Raw genomic sequence first — 11,889 nt, 5'->3', positions numbered from 1 at the left:
TGGGCTTCGATGCCTGGGAGAAGTCTGTGTCCCGAAAGGGGACGGGGTTGGGGCGCGGGGAGGAGGCCAGAAGGAGGAGGGCGGGGCTAAGTGCTGGGCGAGTTCGCATTTAAGAGGTGTGGGCGTCACACCGAAGCCTGGCAGTAGTTGCCAGCTGCGTTTGCGAGCCTGGGGCGGGGTCAGAGCCAAGTGGGGGTGGGGTCAGGGCAGTAGTTAAGTCTTAGCTTGATAATGGTTGGCTGGAGTCTGGGGAGGGGGTGGGTCCAGGACGCGGAGGAGACCAGCCCGCGCGGGGGCGTGATCATCCTGGCGGGGGCGGGGTTGGATCAAGGAGATGCAGAGCGCGGGGGCGGGCCCGGGGAGGGGGCGGGCCCAGGGCGCGGGGGCGGGGCCTGTGCGGGCCGCTGCGCCGGGCGGAGTGGGCTGCGGGGATGCGGGGCACGAGCTGCGTGGGCGGCGGCGGCGAGAGCCCGGGTGGCGCCGGGCTGAGCGAGGGCCCGCGGGGCCGCTGGCTGCGCCTGGCCCCCGTCTGCGCCTACTTCCTCTGCGTCTCGTTGGCCGCCGTGCTGCTCGCCGTCTACTACGGTCTCATCTGGGTTCCCACGCGGCCCCCCGCGGGCCCCGCCGGCCCGCCGCCCAGCGCGCCGTCTCCTCCGTGCGCCGCCCGCCCGGGCGCGCCGCCTGCCCCGGCGCCTGCCGCTGCCTCGATCTCCTGCCTCCTGGGAGCCCCCGGCGGGCCGCGACCCCAGCTCGAGCTGCCGCGCAGCCGCCGCCGCCGCCGCCACAGCGACCACAGCCGCCGCCCGAACCACCGCCAGACACCCAGAGAGAGGCCGGAGGCCGCGGGGGGGCGAGGACCCGGGTAGCCGTCCCTTCCACCCCCTGCTGGATCTCCGGCCCTCGAGAGGCCGGCGCCCCCGCGGCGGATGCTCCGTACCCGGTCGGGCCCGGGCTCCGTCTTCACGACATCGCCCAGCGTCTCCGGAGTCGTCATCCTGAAGAATGGGGAGCGAAGGGGTGCTGGCTTGGGGCCTCGCTCCTCGGCCGTCAGGCTTCTCCGCCATCAGGCTCCTCTGCCATCAGACCGGGGTCCTCCACCATCTGGCAGACCCTCTCCTGACCTCTGCCTTCTGACCCCCTCCATGGGATTCTGAGCACAGAGCCCACAACCCGCCCTCCTCCTCTCTGAATCTCCGTGTCCGTATGTCCCCCCTGCAATAAACTCCAGCCCCAAGTGCCTGGTGCTGTGTTTGTTGTATTGTTTTCGAGATGTCTCTCTTTTCAAGTTTGTAAGGGGAAGGCCTTCCCGGCATCCGATCCTCCTGTCTTTTGCCCTGGGTGGGTCGGGTGGGCTCTCCCTTGACCTGGGCCGGCGTGTTTTTCTTTTCCCATCGCCAACACTTAGCCTTTGGGGTGGGGAGAAGAGGCTTATCTGCAACAGAGCAGTTGAAGGTCAGACAGTGTGAAGGACTTCGCAGTTTTGTGTACGCTTGGGGCAGAAGACAAGTGCCTCTGGAGAGAAGCAGACAAGTCCGCCCTCCTGTTCCAGCACAGATGAGGGGAGAGGTGGGGTGGTTCCGCACAAGCATTGGGGTCTTCGGGGATTGGGATTAGTGTGATTATAGCGTCAGGCAGAGAGGCTGGGTCCCCCTGAGATGTCAGGATTGCTGCTGGGAGGGAGTGAGGCCTTCTTCCCGGGGTCTGAGAGCTGAGGGTGAACAGGGGTGGTGGTGGGCCTGTGCCTCCCTGGAAATCACAGAGGAAGTTGGCCAGTACTGTGCTGCCTTTAAAGATTCGTACAACCTCTCTGGTCTGCAGTGCTGCTGGTGGACCGAGGCAGAGAAATTCCAGGCCTGCCGAAAGAGTCCGAAGTGGTTGAATCTATCCCCTCCCCGCAGAGGACTGAGGCCTGGCTCTGGGCAGGGCATTGGACCCTATACGCAGGTAGCGGTTTTCTTGTCTAGCCTCCTCCTTTGAACTGGAGACTCCCAGGGGAGTGAAACTGAACCTCCTCCCTCAGTCTGGGACATCAGTGGATATGGACCGGGCTGAGAACGTCAGTCATTCTGTGTCCCTCGTTTCTTCCCTACTGTCCATCCAGCACCACTTCCCAGGGGGTGTCTCCAAACCGAAGGGGAACTCAGGGACCCAGCACCCCTTTATGGTTAGCATAGGGCACTGACCGTGGAGCCAAGATGCCCAGATCCAAGTTCCGGCTCTTCCTCTCCCTAGCTGTGTGACCTTGGGCAGGTTACTCAACCTTCCTGGTCCTGTGAAACGAAGATGATGATAGTACTTCCAGAGTAAATAAACTAGTGATCCAAAGCCTTTCAAACGGCATCACACGTTCCTTCTCTCCACCCGCCTCTGTCCCTCAGGGATTAAAAAAGCCACAGCTTGGATCCCGAGGGATGTCAAGTCGGCCCAGAGCTCTGGACACCAGCAAGTGGTGAGTTGGAGGTGGGGACCCTCTGCATCTCTGAACCCTCTCGGCTCTCTCTAGCTTCCTGCCCTCTTCTCCCAGCTCCGTTGCTCCCCATTCCTCGGTTTCTCTTCCTGTCTCTGTGTCTCCCTCGCCACCCTGCTCTCTCCCCCTTCCGTCCCTGCCTCTCTGTCTCTCCCTGCCATCTCTCGGTGTTGTCTCTGCCTCTGTCCCTCACTCGGTGCTCTCTCTGACTCACTCTCTTGAGTCTCTGTCGCTTTCCGCCCCAGCTCTCTCTCTGTGTCTCCTCCCTCCCTCCCCTTGCGTCCCCCCTCCCCGTCCTGCCCCAACACCCCCCTCCCCCAACCCCCCTTCTCGTTTCTTCCCCAGCTCAGTCCCCCAGTGCCCTATCTCCTCTCCCGTCTTTGTCTGTCTTCCTTATCTCTCAGTCTCTCTTTTGGTCACTGTCTCTTAATTTTGCACTTAACAAACACTTACTGAGCATTTACTCTGTGCCGGGCCTTGTTCTAGGCACCTGGGTCACAGCGGTGAACAAAACAGGCAAAGCTTCCTGCTTTCGAGGGAGCTGACCTATTGCTGGAGAGACAGACGAGAAGCATGATGAGTGACTTAAATACATGTTATGTCTGTTAACAAGAAGCACAACGGACGAAGATAATCAGGGTGACAGGGAGTAATGGAGTTGCTGGTTCCTGGGCGGATGCCAAAGAGGTAAGGGCCGGGCGTACAGATCTCTGGCGGGAAGAGTGTTCCAGGACATGGGAACGACAAGTGCGATAGCCCTGAGGCTCAGGTGCTTGGCCGGTTCAAGGAACCATGAAGAAGCCAGGGAGTGAGCAGAGTGAGTGAAGGAGAGAGCAGGAAGGGAGGCAAGAGAGAGAGAGAGAGAGAGAGAGAGAGAGAGAGAGAGAGAGAGAATGGGGGCAGATTGTACAGAACCTCAAAGACCCACCGTGAGGTCTTTGGCGTTTACTTTGAGGTAGAACCATGGAAAGTTCTTGAGCTGAGGAGGGACAGAGCCCGCTTAGGTGTTAACGGAACCCTCTGATTGCCGCGTGGGAAGAAACTGTAGGGGGCGCGAGGGTGGAAGCTGGGGCCCAGGGAGGAGGCCACGGCCATGGTTCAGGTTGAGAGACAGTGGCTAGAACAAGGTAGTGGCCTGGAGGAAACGTGGGTGGTCAAAATCTTAGTGTGTGTGTGTGTGAAATACACATAGCATAAAAGTTACCACTTGAGCCATTTTATTTTAAAATTGTGTTGTTGTTTTTTTAATAGCGTGAGCAGGGGAGGGGCGGAGAGAGAGGGAGACACAGAATCCGAAGCAGGCTGCAGGCTCTGAGCTGTCGGCACAGAGCCCGATTTGGGGCTCGAACTCACAAACCGCGAGATCATGACCTGAGCCGAAGTCGGACACTTCACCGACTGAGCCACCCAGGCACCCCTCTTTTGTTCAGCTTCTTAGGCAAAGCACTGAAATTTCTCTGGTCTACAAGTTTCCTTCCTTCCTTCCTTCCGTTCTCTCTTCCTTTTTCTTTTTTCTTTCCTTCTGTTGAAAAAAATTTTTTTTTTAATTTTTTTTTTCAACGTTTATTTATTTTTGGGACAGAGAGAGACAGAGCATGAACGGGGGAGGGGCAGAGAGAGAGGGAGACACAGAATCGGAAACAGGCTCCAGGCTCCGGGCCATCAGCCCACAGCCCGACGCGGGGCTTGAACTCACGGACCGCAAGATCGTGACCTGGCTGAAGTCGGACGCTTAACCGACTGCGCCACCCAGGCGCCCCGAAAAATTTTTTTTATTTTAGAGAGCACGAGCCAAAGGGGGGGGGGCGGAGAGAGAATCTTACGCTGGTTCCCGAACTGTCGGTGCAGAGCCTCATATGACGTTCAGTCTCACAAACTGTGAGGTCATGACCTGAGCCGAAATCAAGTCGGACACCTAACTGACTGAGCCACCCGGGGCCTCCGGAGCATATATTTTGAAGTTTATTTTTGAGAAAGAGAAAGAGCGGGGAAGGGGCAGAGAGAGAACCCCAGGCAGGTTCCCATACTGTCAGCCCAGAGCCCGACGTGGGGACTCAATCTCAGGAACCGCAAGATCACGACCTGAGCCGGAATCAAGAGCGTGGCGCTTAACCAGCTGAGCCACCCAGGCGCCTCTTGAACCGTTTAAAGGTGTAAAGTTCAGGGCATGAAGTCCGGTGTTGTGCGGTCATTACCACCTCCACTGATCTGATCGCTGTGAAAAGGAGGGGAGGAGGGACTGGACTAGAGGGAGAAAGTCTGGGGGCGGGGGGGGGGGGGTTTGAGGAGGTGGGGGAGGTGTGAGCATGCACGCACATGCGTGGGGAGAGGCAGAGAGAGAAGGGGACAGAGGACCCGAAGCGGGCTCTGCACCGATAGCAGAGATCCGGATGCGAGGCTCGAACTCCCGAACTGCGAGATCAGGACCTGGGCAGAAGTCGGACACTCAACCGACTGAGCCACCCAGGCGCCCCCGCAGCAGGGTCTCTTAAAGGGAGAGCCGAGCAGCACCCTTGGGTGGCCACCACAGGGACTTACAGTGTTTCTAGTTCTTTCGGGGCTTAGGGGCAGCCTCACCCCCAAGGGGCTTTGCAGGGTGCCCACGGACGGAGGCACCTGGGAACTCATTCCCATCCCTGGGAGAGAGGGAGGCCTCGCCCCTCCTGGTGGGCTGAAGGGCTTTCTTTCAACTTGGTGGGATCAGTGCAGGTCACATGACAAACCTGGACCCCCCCCCCCCCCCCCCCGTGCCTGTGCCAGGGGCCGTCAGGTGCGGTTGGTTGAGGCTTGGGTTCCATCACGCCCTGGCGCGAGAAGGCGGGATTACTCTAAACGGTTGGGCCAATCGCGACCCATCCATCGCTGGGTCAGGCCCAAGGCCTTAGACCTCCCCGCTGCAGCCGAACTGCAAGGGCTGGAACTTCCAGGAGGGGGCGCCAAAGCGTCGCCGTCCTCCCGGAAGCCTACCCTGGCCGGGATCCAAGATTCACAATCACGGCAGAAACATTTGTACGTGCACGTTCCAGGGGCCTGCGAGGAGGGTCCCGTGTCCCGAATTCCAAAAAGCCGTGACAACCAAAACAGTTTCTTTGGGGGGGGTGGGGGTAGTTTGGGCGCAGTCTCACATGGTGGCAAATCAACCGATAGGAGTCATTTACATTTTTTTTTTTTTTTTTTAATTCTGGACTGGCGCTAATTCGTAAGTTTGTTGAAGGGAAAGATGATCTTTCCACACCGTTTTGGGGTTAAACTTTCAATTGTTTACACCCTTTATTTATCTCCGTTGGTGTGAACTTTCACGAGTGTTGCTGCAAATATATTAACATGTCTGGTGGGGAGGGGGCTGCCTCAGACCCCTGGGAGTGTTACATAGAATGTGGCATTTGCTCAGAATCGCCTTTCTAAAATTGGAACACTTCTGAGTTCCGAAAGGCGTCTGTCCCCAAGGACTTCAGCTAAGGGATTGTGGACCTCAAGTCGGGCATGCTGCCCAACCGAGATTCATCTTAATTACTTGTTCAACGTTTATTTAATGGCTTTGGGAAGAAACTCATTTTCCATTACGATTTTTTAAAAATAGAGAACGGCGCTGGTCTACTAAGTCCCCTTTGTTAATACGCTGTTTTCAGGGTCGTGTGTGTAAGTGACTGTCCGTGTGTCCGTGTCTCCTTGTTTTTGTTGTTGTTTGTTTGTTTGTTCGTTTGTTTTTCTTAGTAGGCTTTATGCCCAGGGCAGGGCTTGAACTCATGGCCCTCAGATCAAGACCTGAGCTGAAATCAAGAGTCGGGAAGCTTAGCTGACTGAGCCACCCAGGCGCCCCTGTGTCCCTCTGTGTGTGTACCTAGGTGGGTCTTTGGGAGAGTTTTTTGTATGTGTGATCGTGTCTGTGTGCGTTTGCAAGGGTCTCGTTGTGTCTGTAATTGTGTGTGCGCGCGTGCGTGTGTGTGAGTGAATGTGCACAAGAGGCATAGTTCAGGGTTTAAAGTTGATCTGCTGAAATAAAGTCCTCATATCAGCTGCCTCATATCTGCCTCCGTCTTCAGAATTGAAAATTCCGGAGAAATTTTGCGCCGCCAACCGATACCCTGTACTCCCACCAGAGGGCGCCCACCTGCTTTGGCCAGAAGAAATGTAAAAACTACATTTTGGGGGGCCATTTCTTTATTTTTATTAAAAAAATTTTTTTAAATTTTTTTATTTCTTAAAATTTGCATCCAAGTTCGTTAGCATATAGTGCAAACAATGATTTCAGGACATAAAATGTGCCATGTCCTATATTTTAGGTGTGCAGTTAGTGGCATGAAATACATTCACCTTGTTGTGGGACCGTCACTGCCACGGGGTTTCCAGAATGTTTTCATTTCCCCAAACTGAAACTTTGTATCCCTCAAACAATACTCTCCATTTCCCCGCCTCCCCCACTCCCGGCAACCTCTATTCTTCTTTCTGTCTCTCTGAATTTACCGCTTCTCTGTGCCTCATTTAAGTGCAGTCGAACAATATTTGCCCTTTCGTGCCTGTCTCATTTCACTTAGCATCAAGTTGTCAAGTTTCATCCACGTTGTATTGTGTATCAGAATTTCCATCCTTTTTAAGGCCGAGTGATATTCCACTGAATGCACGTTGTATCACATTTTGTTCGTCCATCTGCTGATGGACATTTGGAAACTCATTGCGTTTTAACATAAATAACATTTTATTTTATTAAAAATTTTCAAGTGTTTATTTTCAAGAGAGAGAGACAGAGCACGAGCCGGGGAGGGGCAGAGAGAGAGGGAGACACAGATTCCGAAGCAGGCTCCAGGCTCCGAGCTGTCAGCACAGAGCCCGATGAGGGGCTCGAACCCACAAGCCGTGAGATCATGACCTGAGCCGAAGTCGGACACTTCACCAGCCGAGCCACCCAGGCGCCCCAACATAAATAACATTTCGAATGAAAAATGCTGTATTTTCCAAAATTTAAAAAAAAAAAAAAGGTAATGACAAGAGTGACATCACTTTACATTTCTGAGAATATTTAACGTCTGGCTCAATAGAAGACAACTGGGTTCTTATAGTTGCTTCTGCATTTGTTCTGTTGCAATGTTACAAGTCAGCTAGCCTCTGGAAAAAGAAAAAAAAAAAGCTTGGTGAACTTCAGCCAAGTCACGGAAAGTCCCGAGCATGAGCCTTTTAAACCCACTCCCCCTCCAGCCACATCATCCTGAAACTTACGTAGTTGTAAAACTGTCTTTAGCCTTCCGGGTCATGTACATTTCAAAAAAAAAAAAAAAAATATATATATATATATATACACACATATTTATTTATTTAGAGAGAAAGTGTGAGAGCGTGTGAGTGGGGGGGAGGGGCAGAGAGAGAAAGGGAGAGAGAATCACAAGCAGGCTCCACACTGTCAGTGCAGAGCCTGATGCGAACCTTGAGACAGTGACCTGAAGTCAGACACTTAACCGACGGGGCCCCCCAGGCGCCCCCTGGGGCATGTACATTTCACATCTGGTTCTGGGTACAATTCTTTATCACTTAGTCACACTGCACCCATGTAGTGATGATGGACTCACGGCTATACTGCTGCTAATGTATCGGTTTACTCTGGTCCGAGAATAACCCAAATCTGCGTGTGATGTACACATACGGATGTTTATTTAGCGGGTGCATCCGGGGGTCAGCTGATTGTGGCCGGAAGGCTCTGCTGATCCTAGCTGACTTCTGTACGACCGACCGGGGTCCCCTGGAGCTGGAATGCCTGGGGCTGCGCATGGTTGGATGGCTTGCTGATCTTGGCTGGGCTCCCTCAGGTGTTTGTGGCTGGGCTGATCCTGGCTGGCCCCGGCAGGTGCATCCAGTGCTTGGGACCAACGGCCTATCCCAGGAATATCCTTCTCGTAGTAATGGCAGAGGTGTGAGCCCAACTGCCATGGTGCATCTCAAGCCTCTGTGGTCTGTGTGCCTTCATCCCACTGGCCAAGCAAGTTGCACAGCCTCTTGCTATAAAGGGGTGGGAGACACATTCCTTCCAAGGAGATGAGGCGGACGGAATGAAGGCTTGTGAAGGGTTACCGGATCTGCATGGGTGGTCATGTCCCATGTCCCACGTCGCCATAGGATGAGGGGGTGGATGGGGGGTGGGTGACCTGGGCGCTGGGCTCAAACCTGAAACTGGGAATCAAAGGATGGCCGTGCGGGCAGGGAGGGTATAAAAGGCATAAATGTTCACATTGTGCCCTAGAGGCTGAGGAGTAGTTTACAGAGCAAAAAGTGTGTGTGTTGGGGGGGGGGGTGCGTAGGTGGGAAGCTGAAAGCCATGTGATCTGACTCTAACCTGCGCCCCATGTCACTGCTGGCTTTGCTTCTCAGCCCAAACCATATGGAGAGCCCGCGCGTAGGCTCTCTGGTTGAAAATCCCAGCTATGCCCCCACTCGACGGCCAGAATCGACGGCCAACCATGCGAGCGGGTCACCTGGGACGTCCGGCCCGGTTGGGCCTTCAGATGAGCACAGCTCCAGCCGACCTCAAGAGGCTCCAAGTGAGAAGTGCCCGGAAGTCCATCCACAGGACCATGAGAGAGGATACCGATTGGAGGCCAATTTTTTGTTTGTTTGTTTGTTTGTTTTACTTGTGACACTAAAGGACAACTGTGAGCCTATTCTTTCATTAGGATGATGATTATTAAAAAAAATTTTTTTTAATGTTTGTTTATTTTTGAGAGACAGAGAGATAGAGCATGAGTCGGGGAGGGGCGGAGAGAGAGAGGGAGACCCAGAATCCGAAGCAGGTTCCGGGCTCCAAGCCATCAGCACAGAGCCCGACGCGGGGCTCGAACCCACGAACCGCGAGCTCATGACCTGAGCCGAAGTCGGACGCTCAACCGACTGAGCTCCCTAGGGGCCCCAACCCCTTCTCTTTCAGAGCAATGCTCAGAGCCTGAGAGAGATCTTTGTTGCCTGTCCCTGCTGCCCCAGGAGGCCTGGGGCTCAGGACTGTGGGGGACTGAAAAGTGTCCTTGCTGGCAGGGGACAGAAGCAGCGTAGAACACTTAGGAAGTGCCCGCCCCGAGTCTGATAAGGACCGAGAGGAGAGTGTTTCATGTTCTCTGTTTTCTGTTTGATTACGTGCTGACGCCCGCACTTCGCTGTGATAAAAATAAACAAATGTGGTTTTTATCCAGAGAGAAGAGGTGGCTTGTCATTCTGACAACTCTTAAGGCAGATTGTCAGGCAGGGGGCACGGGCAGGGACGCTGAGAGAGAGGGAAGCGACAGAGGGGACAGTGGGGGGGGGGGGGCGGTGGAACCTGAGCCGGCACTGAGACATCTGGGGAAGGAGGTGTGGCAACTTGGGAGTCGGGGAGGGGGGTGTCTCTGAGGCCGAATGTGAAAGAGAAATGGAGGCACAAAGAGACGTCAAGAGATGGAAACATGGAGACAAATGCAGGGAGAGAAGTCCCGAGAGAGAGACAGAACCCTTGGGAGGTTGGGAAGGACGGGGACTGTGAGGTTGGGGGGGGGGAGGAAAAGAGGGAGAGACAGAGTGAAGAAGAGACAGAGGGAGCCGAACATGCCAAGAGAGAGGAGGAAGGACAGGGACACCTGAGCGGCTCAGTCAGTTGAGTGTCCAACTCTTTTTTTTCAAAATATTTAATGTTTATTTATTTTTGAGCAAGAAAGAGAGACAGAATGTGAGCGGGGGAGGGGCAGAGAGAGAGGGAGACACAGAATCCAAAGCAGGCTCCAGGCTCCGAGCTGTCAGAGCAGAGCCCGACGTGGGGCTCGAACCCACGAACCACGAGATCGTGACCTGAGCCTAAGTCGGACGCTCAACCGACTGAGCCACCCAGGCACCCCTGAGCGTCCGACTCTTGATCTTGTCTCAGGTTCTGACGAATCTCATGGTTCATGGGATCGAGTCCCGTGTTGGGCTCCACACTGACAGCACGGAGCCTGGTTGGGATTCTCTCTCTCTGTCTCTCTCTCTCTGTCCCTCCCCCACTCTCTAAAAATAGATACATAAACATTAAAAAAAAATAAGGAGGCAGGACCGATGACCCATCTGAGGAGATGAAGTTGAAGGGCTTGAGTTACCTTGAAAGCATCTCAGAGACACCAAGAGAGAGAAGGACAGAGGGGGTGGAGAGTCCCCCAAAGGCTGGGTGATGGGGGACAGAGAGAGATGGGGAGGAGCCACACTGACAGACCATGGCACCGAGCAGGGAAGACGGGGACACAGTGGACACGGGCTGGGAGAAGAGGGATGGAGAGAAGGAAACGCTGAAGTTCAGGGTGACTGAAGGAGGAGGAAACGCAACAAGAAGAGAGCGGATAAAGATTCTTTGCTTTTTTTTTTAATTTTAGAGAGAGAGTGAGTGTGAGCGGGGGAGGGGCAGAGGGCAGAGAGAGGGGGGAGAGAGAATTCCAAGTGGGCTCCACGCTCCGCACGGAGCCTGCCGTGGGGCTCGATCCCACAACCCCGGGATCATGACCTGAGTCAAAATCAAGAGTCGGGTGCTCAACCCAGTGAGCCACCCAGGCGCCCCAAGAGGGGACAACGTTTCTGAGAAAGGGACAGGAAGGTGGTGTGCAATTAGATAGGGGGAGAGGCAAACTAAGAACTGGGAAGCGTGGAGTGTGGTCATCAAATGGACAGCTGGAGGCGGGTGGTATCTGGGTTTGGGAAGTGGAAAGAAAGCTAAAGATGGAAACCAATGGACACTCTGGAAAATTCCGAGAGGCGCGGTTGCTGAGAAGCACCCAGACAGGTGCGTCTGTTGCACGTCCCCAAGACGACTTTCATGTTTGGCGACTCACCAGAAGGGCTCACGGAACCCAGATGAGCTGTTAGAATCACACTTGTGATTTATCGGAGCGAAAGGAGAGAGATTAACGTCAGCCGAGGGGAAAGGTGGGCACGCGGCCTCCAGGAGAGACCAGGCGTGAGCTTCCGGTTGTCTGTCCCCACGGAGTCGTCTGGACAGCGCTCGCTTTTCCTAGCGAGGTCACGCGGCCGCCCACCTGGAGCCTTTGCCAACCAGGGAGGCTCCCCTGAGCCTTGGTGTCCAGGGTTTTTGTTGGAGGGGGTCAGTTACAGGGGCATGGAGACCCCGGGGGCATGTTTCTGCCTCTCCCACCGAACAGTGGAATACAGCTTTGCAAGAAAAAGGAATTGGATACGGAACATTACACCACGTGAAAGACACCGGGCGAAAGAAATCACCTCCTACCTTACCCTTCCACTTATGCGAAATTCTAGGAAATTCAAACCGATCTGTTACGACAGAAGGCAGATCAGTGGTTTCCTGAGGGCAGAGGGTAGAGGGAGGGCTAGATTACAAAGAACCGCAAAGAACCTTCTGGGCACTATGGAAGTGTTTGTTAACTTGCTTGTGGCGGGGGTGTCACCTTCCTACCTCGTTCTCGATACGTGCT

At 54.8% G+C, this 11,889-nt stretch overlaps 1 protein-coding gene and 1 non-coding gene across 2 annotated transcripts; one reads left to right on the top strand and one right to left on the bottom strand.

The window, feature by feature from the left end:
• The first annotated feature begins 367 nt into the window (after positions 1–367).
• On the top strand, positions 368–1,238 carry INAFM1 (InaF motif containing 1). Its single transcript, XM_045045944.1, has one exon. The coding sequence runs from the start codon at positions 432–434 to the stop codon at positions 864–866; it is 435 nt and encodes a 144-aa protein (XP_044901879.1). The 5' UTR covers positions 368–431; the 3' UTR covers positions 867–1,238.
• Positions 1,239–10,221: 8,983 nt separating this feature from the next.
• TRNAL-UAG lies at positions 10,222–10,306 on the bottom strand. Its single transcript has one exon. It is a non-coding gene; the product is annotated as a tRNA-Leu (tRNA).
• Positions 10,307–11,889: the final 1,583 nt, after the last annotated feature.

The sequence above is a fragment of the Felis catus genome, chromosome E2, assembly GCF_018350175.1.
Source record: "Felis catus isolate Fca126 chromosome E2, F.catus_Fca126_mat1.0, whole genome shotgun sequence".
Classification (NCBI taxonomy): Eukaryota; Metazoa; Chordata; class Mammalia; order Carnivora; family Felidae; genus Felis; species Felis catus.
This window is presented reverse-complemented; position numbering and strand designations above follow the sequence as displayed.

Excerpts from the sequence above, each read along its gene's own strand:
- INAFM1 (XM_045045944.1), top strand. The coding sequence starts at position 432 with ATGCGGGGCACGAGCTGCGTGGGCGGCGGCGGCGAGAGCCCGGGTGGC.